This window comes from Lupinus angustifolius, chromosome LG08, assembly GCF_001865875.1.
Source record: "Lupinus angustifolius cultivar Tanjil chromosome LG08, LupAngTanjil_v1.0, whole genome shotgun sequence".
In the NCBI taxonomy this organism is placed as follows: Eukaryota; Viridiplantae; Streptophyta; class Magnoliopsida; order Fabales; family Fabaceae; genus Lupinus; species Lupinus angustifolius.
Genome location: NC_032016.1, coordinates 6,680,972 through 6,700,438, shown reverse-complemented (window position 1 = coordinate 6,700,438; position 19,467 = coordinate 6,680,972). Strand labels below are relative to the sequence as shown.

General features: G+C 34.9%; 4 protein-coding genes across 8 annotated transcripts in view; all 4 read left to right on the top strand.

The window, feature by feature from the left end:
* Nucleotides 782–3,634, top strand: LOC109354390 (ACD11 homolog protein-like). Its single transcript, XM_019596863.1, has 4 exons — nucleotides 782–1,344; nucleotides 2,225–2,397; nucleotides 2,625–2,770; nucleotides 3,161–3,634. Exons 1-4 carry the CDS (start codon nucleotides 1,102–1,104, stop codon nucleotides 3,265–3,267), a joined length of 669 nt encoding a protein of 222 aa, XP_019452408.1. The 5' UTR covers nucleotides 782–1,101; the 3' UTR covers nucleotides 3,268–3,634.
* Nucleotides 4,908–8,698, top strand: LOC109354384. Its single transcript, XM_019596854.1, has 6 exons — nucleotides 4,908–5,378; nucleotides 5,856–5,905; nucleotides 6,011–6,133; nucleotides 6,611–7,378; nucleotides 7,474–7,690; nucleotides 7,835–8,698. Exons 1-6 carry the CDS (start codon nucleotides 5,123–5,125, stop codon nucleotides 8,323–8,325), a joined length of 1,905 nt encoding a protein of 634 aa, XP_019452399.1. The 5' UTR covers nucleotides 4,908–5,122; the 3' UTR covers nucleotides 8,326–8,698.
* LOC109354391 lies at nucleotides 9,413–11,321 on the top strand. Of its 2 annotated transcripts, none has more exons than XM_019596865.1 (3): nucleotides 9,413–9,958; nucleotides 10,054–10,135; nucleotides 11,030–11,321. In XM_019596865.1, exons 1-3 carry the CDS (start codon nucleotides 9,839–9,841, stop codon nucleotides 11,191–11,193), a joined length of 366 nt encoding a protein of 121 aa, XP_019452410.1. In that variant the 5' UTR covers nucleotides 9,413–9,838; the 3' UTR covers nucleotides 11,194–11,321. The 2 variants fall into 2 exon arrangements, with proteins under 2 accessions (XP_019452410.1, XP_019452409.1); XM_019596864.1 differs by having other exon boundaries at nucleotides 9,416–9,958; nucleotides 11,027–11,321.
* Nucleotides 12,105–19,467, top strand: part of LOC109354383 (serine/threonine-protein kinase prpf4B-like) — a 10,447-nt gene continuing 3,084 nt past the window's right edge. For 2 of the 4 annotated variants that reach the window (XM_019596851.1, XM_019596850.1), the window contains exons 1-13: nucleotides 12,105–12,550; nucleotides 13,067–14,250; nucleotides 14,376–14,563; nucleotides 15,470–15,627; nucleotides 15,731–15,799; nucleotides 16,301–16,373; nucleotides 16,552–16,708; nucleotides 16,798–17,089; nucleotides 17,210–17,324; nucleotides 17,421–17,584; nucleotides 17,800–17,874; nucleotides 17,977–18,307; nucleotides 18,685–19,375. In XM_019596851.1, coding sequence (XP_019452396.1) covers nucleotides 12,248–12,550; nucleotides 13,067–14,250; nucleotides 14,376–14,563; nucleotides 15,470–15,627; nucleotides 15,731–15,799; nucleotides 16,301–16,373; nucleotides 16,552–16,708; nucleotides 16,798–17,089; nucleotides 17,210–17,324; nucleotides 17,421–17,584; nucleotides 17,800–17,874; nucleotides 17,977–18,165 — 2,967 coding nt within the window. In that variant the 5' untranslated portion in view covers nucleotides 12,105–12,247 and the 3' untranslated portion in view covers nucleotides 18,166–18,307; nucleotides 18,685–19,375. Of the gene's footprint in view, nucleotides 12,551–13,066; nucleotides 14,251–14,375; nucleotides 14,564–15,469; nucleotides 15,628–15,730; nucleotides 15,800–16,300; nucleotides 16,374–16,551; nucleotides 16,709–16,797; nucleotides 17,090–17,209; nucleotides 17,325–17,420; nucleotides 17,585–17,799; nucleotides 17,875–17,976; nucleotides 18,512–18,684; nucleotides 19,376–19,467 lie in introns of those variants that run through there. The other 2 variants (XM_019596853.1, XM_019596852.1) reach the window with 2 other exon arrangements.

The window sequence follows — 19,467 nt, the reverse complement described above, 5'->3', positions numbered from 1 at the left end:
TTAGTACAATTGTCTTTAAGAATGATCATCTCTCGTATACTAAGAATTAACCTTATTATTGTGAGGCCCACCATCTAGACAAAAATAATAATATATTTTAGTTTTAAAAAAAAGTACCAACAAAAGTAAATGAAAGGAGATGGTTAAATTCAAATTATTTATATTTATATTAAGTTTTAGTCTAGGTCAAGGCAAGTGTTCTTCAAGAGAGGTGATTAGATTCAAGTTATTTCATCTACAATACCAAAATTCAAGACCTTTGTTCTTCAAGTGTAAATTACTTGAGTTAAAATTTTGTTTGATCTTTGCAAGGGGGAGATGCAGAATCATATTTTAGGAGGAATTTTAGTAATTGTTATTATGACTACCGAAAAAAGAAAGCAAATAAAACATATTGGAGCTGGATTGTTTAAGGGATATGTAAACACTCTAGAATATTTTATCAACCTATATTACTTAAAGTTTATTTACTATATTCTGAAAAATTCAGGACAAATCACATTTCAATTTTTAATTTTTATTATCTTACACTTTTTGATTGAATTGATACATAAATATACAAAAGATGAGATAAATGATCTTAGTTTGATTAGTGGTTACTTCATGTTCACTAACTTTCTAATTATTGTCATTCTCATGATTAAGTCATTCACAAGTTAAAATCTTCTTCTTTCTTTCTCCTTGGTTGACGAAATATGAAAATGGTCACAAAAATGAGTTTAATTATTCACTCACTCTAATTGGCAAAAAACTAAAATCATCTAAATCATTTTCAATTTTTCATGACCAAACATATATAGTAATGTAATTGCGCGAACTTCAAACGGCAAATCTCCACGAAGTTAGAAGCGGTTCACGTTTCAATCTCTCTTAATTGAGTTTGAGTTTTGAACTTTCGGCACACCGCATTCGTAGGAACCTTCTTAAATCCTAACCCAAACAATAAACCTCAACAACGTTTCCCAGCACCCAAACCCACCCATTCAATCACGCGTTCCCATTTCAATTACCAACGCCTAAAGCCACAACCTTTTTCACATTTCAACACTACCCAGATTTTCAATTTTGATTTTTGTTTCGTTTTTGACACAATTTGCAACGATGGTGAATAGCGAGGATTTCGGGGATGACTTTGTCGTGAAACAACAAGATTCTGTGGTGGTGGCGCCTCTTTCGGCCATTGCGGAGGCGTTTGAGGAGCTTGCAAAATGGCTAAAGATAAAGAGGGTGGAAAACGAAGAGCTTCCGTTGAACACGTTCTGCCACGCTTGTTCTTTTATCTCTGTTCTCTTCTATTCTCTTGGCTTTGCTTTCAAATTCGCTGAATTGGAATACGTTGCCAAGGTTCTTTTTCATTCTTTATCATTGATTTGGATCACAAATATGTAAACTTTTTTTGTTTCTGTATGTGAAATTCAATGTCTTGTAGTTTCAATATACTGTTATAAAGTTTCAACCTTATATTCTTACCACTTTTTTCATGCATCTTTATATTTGCTTCATTCCTATTATTTACTTGTTTGAGTTCATGTTTTTCAAGTTGGATATAATACATGTAACATTTTTTACACAATATGAGTTGTTATATATTATATCCAAAATACAACCTAAGTTTTATCATAACATATGGTATGAGGAGATTTTCGTTTATTTCAAATTTGAAGGTTGTGGCGTGATATCATTTTGAAAGTGGTCTTATGTTGCTAAATATTTTGCCATGCCATGATGTTCTGTGACTAAATGTTGATTTTGATTCTATAAGCAATAGTTAATAGAGTAGGGTAGGCTATATTTGATGCCAAATGTGGAAATTAGTCCCTTGATTTTGATGGAAATATATGGCAAAATATACGGACACGTTACACGTACATGAGATAACATTTTGAAGGATTGAAATGATGTGAAGAGAGAAAAAAGAATAAAGAAGTGGTGTACAAGAGTATAAATATATACTTTTTTCAAACAAGTAGAGAGTGAAAATATATGCTGTTGCTATTCAATTTCCTTGTACAGAAAATATAACTAATGAATATACAAAGCAACAAGTGTACGTTTTTTAGACACTTCATCATGCTGGTTTGTATGCTAGCTCTTTGGTTTATGCTGCTACCTTTTCTCTGCTCATTTTTGTTCTAGTGTTCATGGTGTCATGATTAGAGTTCTCACTTTTCAATTTTTAATGATTGTTCTAATGATATGAATGCATGATGATTGATATGGTCAGCTACATACACTTGTGGAAGCATCAAAGACGTATGGCACTCTACAGGATATACTTGATCTTGATATCACCACTGACACGGTGAAAACATCAGGAAGCTTTTCGCGTAATCTACGCAGAGTTCGGCAGGGGCTTGGTCTCATCAAAGCTATATTTGAACAATTTTTGGTGACCGAGTAAGGAATCCTCTTTATATATGCATCTGTCTTGTGTTTTGAGAAAAAAAATTTGTGTGTTCCATGTGAAACAGAAATCTACAAATAGCAAGGGAGTGCCATTTTCCTTTTTGGGTTAAGGCTTGATTGTTGTTGTAATGCTTTGAAGTATTATCATGACTTTCATTTCAATTTTAATTCGAGTAGGTGCCCGGTGATGAATCTGATTTATGATTTGATATTTTCAGTGATACTTCTCTAAAGGATGTAGCTTCAACAGCTTATGCACAGTCTTGTGCACCATATCACACATGGGCTATAAGAACAGCTGTATATGCTGGAATGTATACACTTCCAACCAGAGACCAACTTTTGGCAAACCTCAATGAAACAAGTAATTTGCATCATCTAATTATGTTCACTGGATGAGTTATTTAAACTTTATCAATTTGTGCATATAATCTTTCTAGATAGGTTGAAAATTAGATTCCATATTGTTGAAGTTATGATCATCAATATGACTCTCTTTTTTTGGTTACTTGATGATGAGCCTCGGCATAACGGTAATATTGTTTGCCTTGTATACTTCAGTATATGAGTTCAAATTCTGGAAACAAGCGAAGGTAATGTTATATACATATACCCTTCTTAGACTGTCAGACCCTAATGTAAGGTGTCCCGTGCACTAGTCACCCTTTTATATTTTTGGCATCAATCATTTGAGATTATTTTGTACCAGTTTATCTTACAGAGACCTGAACTCTTATTATAAATGTTATTTCAGATCAATCAGCTGAGAAGAAAATGAGAAGGTACATTGATGCCTCACTTCCAGTTATAGAATACATCGATGAACTGTACCTTTCTCGAAATATTATACTGGACTGGTGAGTTATTATAATTTATATAAGAAAAAGAGAAAATCCAAAGAAAGAAGATTCAGAATAAGAAATTGAATGCACTCTGTTTGTTAGAGAAGACAGTGATATAGTTCAAGTGCATAGCACCAACCTTAGTACACATGCTTCCAGTTTTTGTTGTACTTTATAAGATTAATTATGTTAGTTTCTTAAGGTTTTACGGAGATGCACAAAACAAATAATTAGTTTTCCCCCTTCCTTTTTTACTAAAATGGTAACCAAAACATGTGAATTTTGTAGTTGCATTGGTTATTTTATATTTCTGTATATAAATCATTGGTTCGAAGAATGAAACAGTTATATTTGAATCCGTTGGAAACACAGGACACTAGTGAAATGCAGGGTGCAAAGTATTCAGTGGCATTAGTGCTGAATATAAAGCTAGTTTCTCATCACTAATTTTAAGGTTGGATTGATACATCATTTTGTATTTTAGTATACTCATCTAGTGTCAGCTAATTTTGTATTTTCTAAAATTGTATTTCTACCCTTTCTGTTCTCTTATTTTCCTTTCACTCCATCTTGTGAGGCCTCCTATGACCTCTCATTGGACAATAAAATACAATAAAGTTTCCTGAAAGTACAAATTACCAAAAGTTGTTGGATGGTATTCAATATATTACCCAACACAAGTTCTGGACTTGGCTTGGCCTTAAATATCTAATGTAAGATTTAGTCTGGGAGTTGGATTCTGGAGTGAAAGGAAAAAAAAAGAGAAGACTTAAAAGTTATAAAATAAACTTGTAAGATGACTCCTAAGTCTTCTCTTTTATTTTTTTCTCCTCCAAAATTCAACTCCAGAAAAACTCTCAAACAAACCAGTTATGATTATATGATAGAATACAAGTAATAATGAATATAAGAAGGTATTGGACAATACAATAGTTACAGAACTCAGACACTAGTAATTTTATATAATTGAATAAAATTAAAGGAGAAGATATACATTGATTGACATAAAAAGCTCTCCAACAAGCTCATGCCAACTTTGGCAAGCTTGAAAGAATATAAATAAAATTCAAGTATGTCGAAATTCAAATAATAGTAAAACATGAAGGATAAGATGTAAAATTCAACTCTTCTAATTCATTTAAGAGATTATCATTTATACGGTGTTAGCATAATCTTTTATAGTGTAATATTTATGTACTGCCAGTATATTTATACACATTTATTATATCATCTATTTTCTTTTTTCAAAATTCAATGATGATTAAACATGAAAACATGATTTGTCTATTGTTTTTCCCATTTTTTTAAACGATTTATACATCATTTATATGTATTATTTTTATTCAAGAATAAATTATAATTATACACATGCTCATAATATAAAAATCCTCTATTATCTTAATTTAATATAAAATATAAAATAACATAAGTAAATATAATTACACTAATATATCGATTAGGTGAATTTTTCTTATAAATAAAAAATTAGGACATCTCACCGCATTTAAAACTATTTATCTTGTCTTTGTCACTATGATGATATGAAACATGGAGAAGAAACCGATACCCGTACGGTATAAATATAATATCCCAACTCACTAATTACCGGGGCATTTTCGGTACTCAACCTTTCTTTACATAATCTTCAACTCCATCCTCTTCATCGAATCTCCACCGTTCATCTTCATCCCTATCCAAACCCTAATTCCCTCTCTCCACAAAATCAATATAACAACGTTCCTCAAAATTTCAACGCATTCCTCTCTCCTCCACCTCCATTTTTCAGAGTCAAAGCCAAGTGTACTTCGCACTCAACCAATCACACATCATCAAAATTCTTCATCCCTCGTTGCGTTCTGGATTCTAATTCCGGCATGGCGTCGCTGACGGCGTCGTTTCGTTATATGAGCTGGGAGGAAGTGTTGGTTTCGAGTGAGAAGAGAAGAAGAGTGGTTCATTATTTTCTGAAGAAAAAAGATGGAAGTTCAGATCTGGCGGTGGTAGCTAAAGAGAAGAATTTTAGACACTTCTCTTATCACTGTGTGCTTCCTTCAATCGATGCTTCGTTCACTCTCTTTAATCCGAAATCTCGAAGAGATCTTGTTCTTTGGTTGGATTCTCTTGTTTCAGGTTCTTACTCTTCTCACGTCTCTTCATTTTTATACTTTTTTTAATGTTTTATGATAATTCACCGTTTAAATTTTTATATTTTGAGTTTGGAATTTAGAATTAGCTCGTTTTGCTTATTTTTTGGGGTCCCAGTTGCACTCTTTCTTCTCCATTTAGATTCTCATATGGGTTTTTGATAAAGCGTGGATTTTTTGTTCGGTGCCTCGTGTTGTCCTAGTTTTAATGTTTGGGTTATCTTATGATGTTTTATGTTTTGTTAACTTTCTTTTCCACCCATTTTGTTCAGTATTTGAGATGTTCAGACTTTAAGTTTAAAACTACTCTGATTATTTATTTATTTTTAGATTATAAAAATATATTTTTATAATGGTATAGGTATTATTATTCTTTTCCTGTGGCTTGGATCTTTCTTCATAGCCCAGTACCTGTGGTTGGTGCCACTGATGTAATGTTTATTGTTTTTTCTTAAATTTTCAGATTGGTCTGCTGAGGATGTATCTCATGCTGCCGAGGCTGCAGCCTTGAAGGTATTGATTATATGACTATTTGCCTGTTTGGTAAATACCCCGTCCCTTTCCGGAATTTCCATTGTGCTAATAGAGCCGTTTATTTGACACCCGTGTGTTGTGCAGGATGATCAGTTGCGGAAGCTGAGCCATGGCACAAAGGAGTTCTTGTGGTTAGGATCTCCTTGGACGTGCAGGAAAAGAAGAAAGCACTACCAATCATTCCGAAGGAATGGTTTTAAGATATCTGTAAGTTATCATCTTGTTTTCTATGTCTTATTCATTTAGGTTAATTGGTTGTCCGGTCCCTAATTTTTTGGTGGAAATTCTAATGGGGTTTTGGCCCAGAAACTTGTGAAATTTTGTAGTCGAGTCTCACATAGGTATGTCTGTACTAAATTTGTTAATCAAGTTAATGAACTCTCGCAGATGATTATAGGCATGTCTAGTTTTTTACAGAGTTCATAAATGCACGAGTGAATAGATCCCTTGAGGAATACTAATGGAAATTTAATTGAATCTTAATGTTAATGTGTAAGTAGGACTCAGTTACAAATTTCCATAAATTTATGGACTCTATTAACAGTTTTCTAATAAAGTTCAGTGACCAAGAGAGTAATTTTCACCTTTTATTTACTTATTCATCGTATTTCATTAGCCGCAAATCATTCCCAATCCAACTCTTGTGATCCTGTTTCTTATCCCTGCCTTTCAAAATGCTTCCAGGTTTATGATTTTGTGTGTGTTTTAGCAGAAGACAAAAGTCTCGTTGCATACTTGGAAGACATGTATGAGGATTCCGATGGCAATAAGATGGTTGTGGTACGTTGGTTTTACAAAATTCATGATGTTGGCATTGTTGTGCCTGGCAGTTTTTGTGACAGAGATGTTTTCTTTTCTCGTTATCTTCAAGATCTGAGTATTGAATGCATAGATGGATTGGCTACTGTCCTCAACCCCCAGCATTATGAGACATTTCAGAATGAGGCTAGACACACTCGCTTGGAACCCTTCATATGTGGCAATCAATTTGATAACAATGCTTTGAAACCCTTTGATGTAACTCAACTTCGGGGTTACTGGAAACAGGAAATAATAAGATATATGTATACCTTTTTTGACTCAAAGTCCAATGGGAGTTCTGGGCAATCTGATGATAGCCAAGAGAGTCTCCAACATAATGCTTCACTCAGATATACGAAGAGGCTGCGCTCTATAAAAATTGATCGTAAAAATGTGGTTGATATAGCTGCTGATAAATTACAAAATTTGAGTGATACTAGGACTGATACAAAAGCCGGTATGGTAAGCTGCTCCTCTGTAACGGTTGCTTCAAACAATTTAGTTGTAGGTTCCCAAGTGGAGGTCCTCTCCCAAGACAGTGGAATCAGAGGTTGTTGGTTTAGAGCTTCTGTCATTAAAAAGCACAAAAATAAAGTTAAGGTGCTATATCAGGACATTCCAGATGCAGTTGATGAGACTAAGGAGCTTGAGGTATTTTGTTGACCATTCTTTGATCTTGTGTAATCGTTTTTGTAAGAATTGTGAGTAGATGCAGAGACTAACTCTATTATTTTTCTTTCATTTAGGAATGGATTTTAGCTTCCAAAATTTCAGTGCATGATGAACTGTGTCTACGAATGTATGGGAGGACCAGGATCCGGCCAGCCTCACCATCCCCTAAATTTGAAATATTGCTGGGGGTTGATGTTGGTTCCATTGTTGATGCATGGTGGCATGATGGGTGGTGGGAAGGCATCATCATTCATAAAGAGTCTGAAGCTAACTATCATGTGTATTTCCCAGGTATGGCCTTCACCTTTATATTTTGCATCATAAGTATAATTTTAACCATTTAAGCTTGTCTGTGATTTGTTAATGCTTGGCTGAAGCTTTCTGCCCTATCTTCCCATGGTCTAATTCACATTTATGTTTGTTGTATTTTTGCAGGTGAAAAGTTGGTGTCGGTTTTTGATCTTGATAACCTAAGGTGTTCTCAAGAATGGACAGGTAATGAATGGGTGGATGTAAGGGGCAGGCCTGACCTTGTAGCTTCTATATGGTCAAGCTTAAAAACAAAACAAGATCCCTCAAAATCTGATCACAGAAAATCGACCATTTCATCAATTGTTGATGTCATACAAACAAAGCAAGATGATAGTTGCTTGGATTCTGAAAGGGAAAAACCTAGAAAGCATGAGGTTTTTCCAGACCTCTTGAATGATGGTCTGCTTTCCCAGTTAAGGTGGAAGTCATCTAGGAAGAGGAGACGTGGTAATGCTAGCTACTGTGGGAAGCTACAACGTATTGACAACGAAAAGAATGAGTCCCCAAACACACCTGAGTCTCATGCTTCCAACAGATTTATAATTCCAGCATCCTTTCAAGTTGAACATGACATGGTTATGCCTTCTTTAACTAACATGGTTGTGTGTAGGTGACTGATTTCTTTTCTAGGATTGTGTTTAGGTTCCTGGTCTCTTTTCCCTAAGTGCATATATTTAGCTCCTAGTGCATCTCCTCAATGCTTGTCTTTTTATACTGTTCTTCAGAATCTTGAGTGTATCTTAGGTTAATATTTTTCTTTTATTTAACTTGGGTGTCATGTGGCATTGAAGCTACAATACCACCACCATGTAAGTTTTTGCAGATTAAGAGGTTTAGATGTAGTCAATACACTCCTTTAGGTTTAACTTAGTTGTGGATAGTTTGTACTTGTACGGTTCTTTTCAGAAAATGTTCCACTGTAATTTGTGTAACCTACTCCAACAATTGAAATTTCACCTTGTATATTGTTTATATGTTGTTGGGTGAGGTCTATTTCTCCATACTTTTTAACATTTCCATTTATTCGAGAACAAGAAAATATGTTTAACCACCAGTTAACAATGCATGCAAATTGTGCATCACATGGAAGAATATCAAGGTTCAGGAGTACTGGAATTTCATATATTACGTCTATGCATGCTTTTGCAATTATGTCTTAAAATGTGTCATGGTTTCTTCTTTTCTTTTGGTTTTTACTTTTTTGTGCTCTACAATAGTGAAATCTTATCATTTTCTGTAATGATATTTATAAAGAAGTGATCTTTTTGGAAATATTTATAAAGAACTGATTTCTATTGGGATAGGTGAATGTTCCTTGGAGCAAGTGTCACTCATAGGCTCAAACCTTTGTAATGTTATACTAGAATAATGGAATATGAATGTGAATACAGGCTGCAATAATATTCTAACGTTATACACTTATACTACAATATTGGAATATGAATGTCAATACTGGCTGCCCCTGAAATGGACCACTATCAGTACCAACGGATAAATTGGCCAAGGGTGGAGCCACTTGTTTGATTTTAGTTATAGCCCAGGACCTACTATAGTAAATGGATCCAATGCTAGTAGTCTTTGGAATATTACAACAACTATGTTAGCTTAAATAGTAAATACTCTCCCCTACCCCATTAGTCTTTGGCTTCACTCTCCTTATTGGCTTGGCTTGATTTCTCAAAGATCCATTCCTACAACTTAGACATGCTCATCAGCTTGGCTTGATTTCTTGAAAATAAGCCAAGTGCCCAATATGCTCCATGAGTTTAGTTGAATGATTCAATTATTTTAGTGCCTGGTTTAGTAAGCAAAGGAATAATTAATGATGCAGAAAAACTATAACAACCAAAGACTATGTCACTATGTGGGGCCTGCTTCCTCTATTTAGTGAAAGAACAATCTGTGTCAACATTGACAGAAAATCACTTTGCTATGCTGTTCTGTTCTATCATGATTTGTCAATTTTCATCCTACCAACTTCTGAAGACCCCAAGCATCCCAAGAAATGAAATTGCCTCATAGATCATTTTCTGCATATTCCTCTCTCAGCAGCAAGATATTGAAGAACCTACAAACATATTAAATACTCCATAAGCTCTTTTCTCTTTCTCTATTCAATATACTGGTATGGCTTTTGAAGATGTTTCTAGAAAAGAAATGCAGAAAGTTGGTATAAATATGTCGAAGAGCTTTCCTCTTTCTGGGACTAGTACTCTGGCTTCTATGGAGTCTTTGTCCCTGCCACTGGTATGTATCCTTGCTCACTCTCTATTTTGGGTTTTGAATATGGATTTCTATAATCTTCTATCTGATATATGGGTCGGTTATTGTGCTGAGAACAGGTTCAGGAGGTTGTTCTTTCTGCAGATATGCAATGTGAGAAGTGCCAGAGGAGGGTTGCTGACATTATCACTAAAATGAATGGTAAGCTTATATGTTACATTTCCTTCTTCTAAAGCTATCCTTTGAGAATTTTGGAAGATGTGTATGGTTAAGTATATTACATATTGTTAGTCTTATACAAGTGAATGAACCATTTACTGTGACTAATCCTCCCAACAGAGATAGTTTTTAGGTGAAATTGTGTCCAATTATTCTAATACGATATCAAAGTCTATTACTATATTGGGTTACCATTTCAGATGTTCATTCATGAACATGTGCTTTAATTGTTAAAGAAACCTGATCTCTCTCCCCTATCTGTTTCTCAAGAAGAGGTCAGAGAACAGTAGAAGACAAAACGGGAAAAGCCCGGGTGGTTTTTGTTACCTAAAAATAGTATGTGAGGACTGTAACTGTTAATTTGTAAAGTGTGAACTGTAACTGTTAATTTGTAAAGTGTGCACTCTAACTGTTGTTATTCACCTTGTGTTATAAACTAATCCTGTTAAATGTTCTGTTTTTTGGTCTTTCTTAAAACTGTTGTCTTAGGCTTATCTTTTTGTTCCAGCATAATTCACCTAAATATAAAATATCTGTTCACAAAGGTAGCATTGCACTTGTTATATTGTAACTCGTTTGGAGGCTTTGTTAGTTATATACGATATCAAAGTCTATTACTATATCTGCTTTAACATGTTCATGTAAGTTAAAAGTTAAATAAATAACTGGAATGACACACTTTTTAGGATAGCAGATACACTCTCTTTTATATTAGCCTGAGAATAATAGCCCTGGTTTATGTGTTAATATAACCAGTTTATCTTTATAAATTCGACCTTTTAATAGTGCTTTCTATTTGATGAATTTTGAGATACAATTGCAGTATCTTCTCTTGTTAGTTCTAAATGTACTCTACATCTTTTGATTGTTCAGCAGAGACAGAGTCTGTGGTGGTTAATGTGTTGGAAAAGAAGGTGATACTTACTTTTAGATTATCAACTGTTGCTAAAGTAATCAGACGGCAAATGACTCCCATCAACAATACTCCTATCCCTAAATCTGCCACTATCAAAAGCATATTTCGATTTTCCTGTGGTTAACTATTTACAAGTATTCCATTTGGTAGAGACTAATTTGACATACATCAGAAAGTTTATTCATGATTGAATTTGTGTAGTGATTGCTTCCTACATTTGCGCTATCAAGACATTAGAGGAAAATTCATGTATTTAGAGTCTTTTTTGAATTTTTTGAAACAAGAATGATGTAAACACTGAAGTATATTTGTACAGTTTTTATGATATGATCATAGTTGGATTTATCTAGTTATACTATGATGTGAGTACAGTTTTTATGATATGATTCAGTTTTAATGGCGACACAAATCTTAGGCATCAAGAGATGCTTCCCCTTGTCATGATGTTCTCTAATTATTAAGTGTTATGGTGAATGCAAGGATATGATAAACAATTTCCTCCTCTTATCTACCAGAATCAGATTCCATTTTGTGCGTAATCATGGAGAAAAATTAACCAAACTTTGATCCTTTGCCAAACATTTTGGTGATTCACTTAATTTTGGTTACATCCACGGCAACATTAGTTCGGGAATGGTAGAAGAATTGTAGTTACAAGTGATTATACAGCCAATAATTTAGATAACACAAAAAATGAAGTAATACCTTCTTGCCTTTTTTGGTAATAAATTAATTCACTTTGAAATTTATGTTTTTCATTTTAACAAGTGTTGCTTCAAAAATTGAAGTACTAACGAGTCCATTTTTTCTAAGGATCTAGTGAGACATTGCACAATTAGACGAATTCAATCAATTTTTAATATGATTCAGCAAGATGATTTTAGATAGGCTGACACAAGATTGGGCCACACTAAAATGAAATGTATTTGTGTATCATATAATTTTTTTGAAATGTATTGAAGCAAAAAAAGAAGATTATAGATTATGTGACTTGTGACAAGCGGTAAGAAATAAACAACGTTCCTAGTTATATTAGTTGTAGTTGAGATTCTCTGAATTTGATCCAATACGCAACCTCCACGTGTGTTACCTTCATTCTTGCATAGTAGAGAATCTTATTCGTTCAATCAACAAAATCCTAAAAACCCTAACCACTCGAATTCTGTATTCGATCAATCATGGCTCATGATTCTCGTCGCAAGCATCATCGATCGTCCTCTTCCGATAACGTCGACAAATCATCCAAGCGCCACAAGCACCGCCACCACTCCCACCGCCACGGGAGCAAAAGACGCGATGAAGAAACTGAAAACGATGTCGTAACAGTTGCTTCGGTTCCTTCTCCTATTCCCATTCCGATTCCCGCTCACGACGACGTGGAGGAGGGAGAGATTCTCGAAGACAACGGTGATGCTGAACCTGGTGAAATTGAGGTGTCTGGAGAGCGAGATCAAGATTCTCGATCTGATAACAAAAACCTGGTATATCTCTATCGATTCCAATTTAACTACTTATTTATTAATTTATTTATTTAATATAGAGTATACCACTACATGTGACAACTGTTTGTTTTTAATTTTGTTGTTTTCCTTGCGAAAACCAGTGTATATATGCTTTAAATTATATATTCCGGTATTAGGTTTTTCAATGTATATGACTTCATCTTGGTGACCAAACAGTGTACTGTGATTATGTATTCTTGGATTGTATAATCCACTTTTTTTGTATTCATGAGAGCTCTGTAGAATACCCTGTCAGTGCCATAGATATGTAAGAACTTGCTTGAACACGAGTGAATTGCAAAAGAAATGTCGCTAGGCGTTTCAGTGAAGACTGGTGGCTTAAAGTTGATTCCTAAGCGCTGGTTATGTGTTTTCTTATTTTGAGTTTTGTTTTGCATGTTTACAGATTTAAATGCATATTTCTTATATATTTAGCATTACCGCAATATTGTGATGTTCAATACCTGCACTCAATTACATCTTTGTGTTGGGCAGGGACTTCTGACTAAAAGTTCAAAAACTAGAGATGAGGACATTGACAATGTTAAGTTTATTAGTCATGAAGATGATGGTTCTCCTAATCATTCAAGTGCTGGGCATCAAGATAAGAAGGATGCTAGAGCTAGATCAGATGGTGCAGACAATGACAATTTGGATCTTAAATTTTCCAAAGGGGATAAGAGGCAGAATGGGGAACTTGTAAGTTTTAAAGGAAATAAGCAACTAAAAGATGATTATGATGATGGAGCACTCGAGGCTAATGGAGGGATTGTCAATAATATCTGGAATTCATCCTCAGAAAGTGGAGAAAAATATAGAATGTTGGGAAATTCTCCACATGATAGATACAGAAGTCAATCAAGATCAATTGGTCCTAATAGGGAAAGGTCCCGTTCTCGAAGTATATTAGATGAACGTGCTCATTCTAAGAGAATGTACTCTGAGGAACATGGGACCCATGATTATACCAACAGAAATAGGTCTGACTATGATTACGTTGATGAGGAAAGAATGAAGTCATGCCGAAAGGAACATCGCCATCACAGTATAGATTTGGTGGTAGATGATAGAAGGGAACACAGCAGCAGATATCACAGTCGGGAGGCCCATGATAGGGATAGAAGTTGGGATAGAGACTTACACAGGGAGAACAAACGAGGGGAAACAAACAGGAATAGGGAGGTTGAATGGGTGCGTAGAATTGAGAAGGAGCGCGGAAGGAGCAAGGAGAGGGATAGAATGGATGTTGAAGAAGTTAAGATCAGGGAAAGGGAGGAGGTTAGGCGTAGAAGAAGAGAAAAGGAAGGAGATAGGAGCTTGGAGGCAGTGTATGAGAGGGATAGGAGAAGAGGAAAGGATAGAGATAGGAGTATAGATAGAACAAGGGGTGGTGAGAGAGAAAGAGACTGGGAGAGTGAAAGAGGTGATATAAACCGGGAACGGTATTACATTAAGGAAGGAGACAGGCGAGATGATAGATATAGGTACAAGGGTAGAGACAATGCAAATGGCAAGGATAAGGATCTGCATCACGAGGATGGGCATGAAAATCAAGATAGATATAGAAAATATTCAAGGCATGAAGAAACTGAATACCCTCGGGATAGAAAAGGAAATTTTCCTGTAAAAGATTTTAAATCTACGGGAAGTACTGCAGAAGTTGAAAGCAAACTTGAAATGTATATCTTTATCTATAAATTTTCTTCCTAGCATTAGTTTTCTCCAAAAGTTACCTTTCCTCCTTTAAATTGATAATAGCGTAGTATGTTGTTATAATTTGATTCTATGTGTATATTGCTTGCAGAGGTGAGATTGAACAAGATGATATAGATGAGGATACATTGCAACCTGAACAAGAAGAAGATATCAACTGGATCAAAGAGGAGAGTAGGAGGAGAAGAGAAGCCATAATGGAGAAATACAAGAAGCAGCATCAGCAATTTGAACAAGTAGTTGAAAATGAAGGGAAAGGTATTATCACTCCTTATCTGTGTAGGTCTGAGTGATTACTATTAGTTAAAATTACTTTTGATTATTAGTCAAAATTCATTCTTGCATTTGGTATTGTTGCATAGTAGTTGTCTTTATCTATAATCCACTTGTCACGATTTTGATTTTCAAGTGGTCACTCTATATTTTAGATCATATATCAATGAAGAATGCCTTTTTTGTTATAAGCTATATTGAAATCTCTAGCATATACCACATGTTACAATTTCTATGGAGCTGCATATGTTGATATTTATGATCACACCTCCAAATATTGAGACCTAAAATATGATTCTCTGTTTAAGGTGCCATGCTATGCCCCTACTCTTCATGATGGAAGAGTCATTGTCATTGGTCCCAAAACCACTCATATTTTAGGTCGAGGTAGTTGAAAACTATTTATTCTGCCCTTGGTAATATGTTTCTGTGTAATGCTAAAAGTAGAAAAGTTTGGTTGAGCTGTCTGTTTGTGTATTTTAAATTGAGCTGGACCTTGTGAGGTGTGATATTTGAGTCTCTTATGTTATCTTTGTCTTGTGCTTTTGTTTTTATGCTTCTTCTGTTATTACCATTTTTCACTTTTTGCTTTTGGTCTCTCTTCAAAAATATTTTTTCTAAAAATTGTAATGTTCGTTACAAGCATCTCTGGTTTCCAATTGAATTAAGCATACAGGTGAGTGAAGTATGTGATATTTGGGGTTAGACCTGGTGTATCCCATTGAAGATGTTTGAACCCATAACTCTAATAATGTACCAGATTGTCATGACTTCATGACACTGAATTCTGTAATCAAGAAGACTTGAAAATTTGATGAAATCATATGTTATTGGTGTTTAAAATTGTTTCACTCCCCTTCCTGTCCTCTTATTTGGACCACTTTTGCTAACTTTACAATGTATTATTATTAGATACGAAACCTACAGACATTCCTGAAGCACTTGATGGTAAGAACGATGGAGCTGATGATTCGGAAACACCATTTGCTGTTGGGAAATCACCTGAAAATTTGAAAGATGCTTCAGAGAATGTATCTGGTGCTCGGGGCCTGGGAGAGGGCACTCCAAAGGTTTGTCCTTAAATTACTTTATATTTTAAAGAATTTTGCTAATTTGTTGAACGTTTAATACTTATATCTATTGGATGTTGAAGTTCATTTGTTACACTTGCAGAGCGAGAGATCAGCTGACAAATTTTGTGATGACATATTTGGTGAGACACCAACTGGAGTTCGGAAATCTGTAAGTGTTTGGTTAACTTACAAGTTTTGTATTTTGAGTGGCACTTACTGTTTTGTATCCCCACCCAATTGGATAAGTTTTGACTTTGAAGTTATGATACCATTTCTTGCTGACCCCACCCATGGGATAAAGGCTTGAATGTTGTTGTAGGATACCATTTCTGATTATAGACGACTCTTATACTTCTAGGTTAGTATTTTAGGAAGCTTGTTTCCTGCATCCTTTTCACAAATTCACCGCTTCTTGCTGCATACTTTGTTGGTATGCTTTGATATACTCATGGAGTCATTCTTTCCCCACTCAAAGCTTACTTTCCTTGTGTGTATTAGGTGATTTTCCCTATTTGTCTCTAATCTGATGTAGCCAAAATTGTTCAGTTATATGCTTTTATAGTAACTTAAAGCAACTTTTTATGCTTGAATTGAGTTGTTAAGCCACTCATCGTATTCTATTTTCATTTTTGTTTTCTTTTTATATTAAGATTTCATGCCTTCTTCTCAGGGGAGGGGAGATGGTTTACTTATTGAGAGGGTTGGACTAAATGACAATTGGGATGATGCAGAAGGCTATTACAGTAAGTAGTTCATTTGATTGTTTCTAGCTGTCTCAAGCATTATTAGTTTTTCTATGTATTTTTTTTAATTGGGCTGTGACTGTTGAATTATTAGTTTATGATAATATTGTTAGATTATTTTTGTGTATGTTCTTTCAAATTTGATGCCATTGATTGATATTGCTATGCAATTTTGCAGGCTATCGTTTTGGTGAAATACTCGATGGCCGATATGAAGTCACTGCTGCACATGGGAAGGGTGTCTTTTCAACAGTTGTTCGGGCAAAGAATCTTAAAACTGGTAATGGAGAACCAGAAGAAGTAGCTATAAAAATTATTCGCAACAATGACACCATGTGAGTGATCTATGTTTCCTTAGTATAGTCATTGAACTTTTTTCCTTTGGGTAGTGTCTCATGACTGTTATATCTCTGATTTTTCACAGGTACAAGGCAGGTATGGATGAGTTGATCGTATTGAAGAAATTAGTAGGTGCAGATCCGGATGATAAGCGTCATTGTGTTCGTTTCCTTTCAAGTTTTAAGTACAGGAATCACCTTTGTTTAGTTTTTGAATCTCTTAACATGAATCTTCGTGAGGTTTTAAAGAAGTTTGGTCGCAATATTGGCCTTAGGCTAAGTGCTGTGAGAGCATATGCAAAACAACTATTTATTGCACTGAAGCATCTACGCAACTGTGGTGTTCTCCATTGTGATATAAAACCTGATAATATGTTGGTATGCCTAAACTCACTCGTTGTGTTTAGATAATTTATTTTCTATGGCTTTTGTTTGTTTCTCATGAAGAAGTAATATCTAGTTCCTTCTGACCTTTTTTTTGTAATTTCCTTTTCAAAGGTCAATGAGGCTAAAAATGTGTTAAAGCTTTGTGACTTTGGTAATGCCATGTTTGCTGGTAGGAATGAAGTTACACCATATCTTGTGAGTCGCTTTTATCGTGCCCCTGAAATAAGTAAGTTCCATTCTTGTACTCATGATCCCAACCTCCTTTTTCTTGTTTAATTTCTTATGGTTGCTAATTATTGGGATTTTGAATTTTTCCATGCAGTACTTGGATTGCTGTATGATCATCCATTGGATATTTGGTCTGTCGGCTGTTGTCTATATGAGCTTTATACAGGGAAAGTTCTTTTTCCAGGTCTTACAAACAATGACATGCTACGGCTTCACATGGAATTGAAGGGCCCTTTTCCGAAGAAAATGCTACGCAAGGTATGCATTTATGGTTTTTAAAATTGTCTGTCCTGAGTGTTGCTTTTAGTCTGAATTATTTTAATGTTTGGTACAGTCTTGTTTTGGGCCTTTTATCCCTTTTTAGGTGGTTGCGACTTTTGATCCTAAGTTAATCCTTTTATCATATTTGTACCTTCAGTTGAACTTGTGGTGTGTGTGAATTGACATCTAATTATAAATATTATTCCTTGCAGGGAGCGTTTACTGAACAACATTTTGATCAGGACCTGAATTTTCTTGCTACAGAGGAGGACCATGTAACCCAAAAGGTGAGCTAGACTTTATATTGTATTTTGAGATTTATGTTTTCAATGTTAGAATGAATAGATATTTTTTGAGCAGTCTGAATGGTGTTGTTAATTATTTCTCAGACCATAAAGCGGATGATTCTCAACATAAAGCCAAAAGATATTGGAACAATCATCACTGGTTCTCCTGGGGAGGATCCAAAAATGTTATCCAACTTCAAGGATCTTCTGGAGAAAACTTTTGTTTTGGATCCAGACAAGAGGCTGACAGTCTCACAAGCTCTGAACCACCCATTCATCACTGGCAAGTGAATAGTGGCCGCTAATTTTATCAAACTCTCTCCATGGCCCAATGAATGCCATTAGCGTAGTTTGCCTGTTGAAGTGAAGGGGTCAAGTTTGGTCAGGCGTACACGTTAGTGGCTGTTCTTTCGTTCAATGTATTGTTTCTATTGTAAGACAACTAGCCAGTGGCAGTTTCCCCCTTCTTTTGTGGCCATTATGAACTTTAATTTGTTAGTTCCCCTTAGTATAGCTTTATTTGTACTTTAAACATTGCTTTTGCAATTTAATCCGTGCAAACTTTTATTCTGAGAATTTTTTCACATAATTATTTACTTGTGCTTCAATGATCCTTTGCACAAGATAGACTGGTTTATTATTTCTTCTCTTTCTCTTTTATATCCAGCTTCTACTAATTTAACAATAATTATTTACAATCATTATATTCTTATTCTCCTAGTTGTCATTATTACCTCCAAGTTCATACTTTGTTGCCATTTCATATAACTTCCATGGGTTATGGAGATTCTAATTTTGTTTCTCATTCAGGAGGCCTATCACTGGTTTGAGGCATCTCTTCCGTGCTTAGATGCTAAAAAGGGATCCCAGGAGAAGGTAGTTTGTTTATTAGGAGATTAATTTCACAAAGATGAAAAATTATGATTTCTATTAAAATTTATTATCAATGCCTGGCTTTGATTGGGAATATATTAGGATGATTATCCATGGTCTTTTTTTATTGATGCGGAAAGTCAATGCTGATGGTTTATTTTCAAGCACATTAGAATGGAATGTATTTTTACAAAGCTAGCTGCATCAGTTACGGAGAGGGTGTGGTTAAACCTGCATCCTTATCCAAGACTAGTGAGACACAGGTCTGAGTAGGCCAAATGCCTAATTGCCACTGCCATTGATATAATTCAGTACATGTGGCAGAATTACTAATGCTGTTTATTCCAATTTTTCCTGCGTCTTCCTTTCCGTCATGACTCGAGTCCAGCATGTAGATCATTATTTTAATTGTTCTGGAGCATCTATTTCCGTCTGATATTTGTATTCGTTTTTGTTAATGTTTATTTTCTTAGCTTTGCCTTTATGCATATCCTAATGAAATTCTGTTGCATCTTATTCATGGCTGGTCATTCTGGGGGCATTTCCACTGGAGGTGTTTGGCTGTGTTCTTGAAGCAAATTCATCTTAGTGAGTAATTCAGTTCAGAAACTTTTATGTTGACCTTGTGGTATGTCAATTCCCTATTCTATTTATTTTTTAGAAAATATAGTCCTAAAAACAGATTTTCGCTTTGAGGAAAGTTCATATCTCACAAGTAAT

What these genes read in the sequence shown, in the direction of transcription:
- LOC109354390 (XM_019596863.1), top strand. Translation starts at nt 1,102, where the DNA reads ATGGTGAATAGCGAGGATTTCGGGGATGACTTTGTCGTGAAACAACAA. An exon ending in AATTGGAATACGTTGCCAAG is followed by an intron (nt 1,345 to 2,224) that starts GTTCTTTTTCAT and finishes TGATATGGTCAG; the next exon opens with CTACATACACTTGTGGAAGC. An exon ending in GGCAAACCTCAATGAAACAA is followed by an intron (nt 2,771 to 3,160) that starts GTAATTTGCATC and finishes ATGTTATTTCAG; the next exon opens with ATCAATCAGCTGAGAAGAAA.
- LOC109354384 (XM_019596854.1), top strand. Translation starts at nt 5,123, where the DNA reads ATGGCGTCGCTGACGGCGTCGTTTCGTTATATGAGCTGGGAGGAAGTG. An exon ending in GTTGGATTCTCTTGTTTCAG is followed by an intron (nt 5,379 to 5,855) that starts GTTCTTACTCTT and finishes TTAAATTTTCAG; the next exon opens with ATTGGTCTGCTGAGGATGTA. An exon ending in GGAATGGTTTTAAGATATCT is followed by an intron (nt 6,134 to 6,610) that starts GTAAGTTATCAT and finishes AAATGCTTCCAG; the next exon opens with GTTTATGATTTTGTGTGTGT.
- LOC109354391 (XM_019596864.1), top strand. Translation starts at nt 9,839, where the DNA reads ATGGCTTTTGAAGATGTTTCTAGAAAAGAAATGCAGAAAGTTGGTATA. An exon ending in AGTCTTTGTCCCTGCCACTG is followed by an intron (nt 9,959 to 10,053) that starts GTATGTATCCTT and finishes TGCTGAGAACAG; the next exon opens with GTTCAGGAGGTTGTTCTTTC. An exon ending in CATTATCACTAAAATGAATG is followed by an intron (nt 10,136 to 11,026) that starts GTAAGCTTATAT and finishes TTGATTGTTCAG; the next exon opens with CAGAGACAGAGTCTGTGGTG.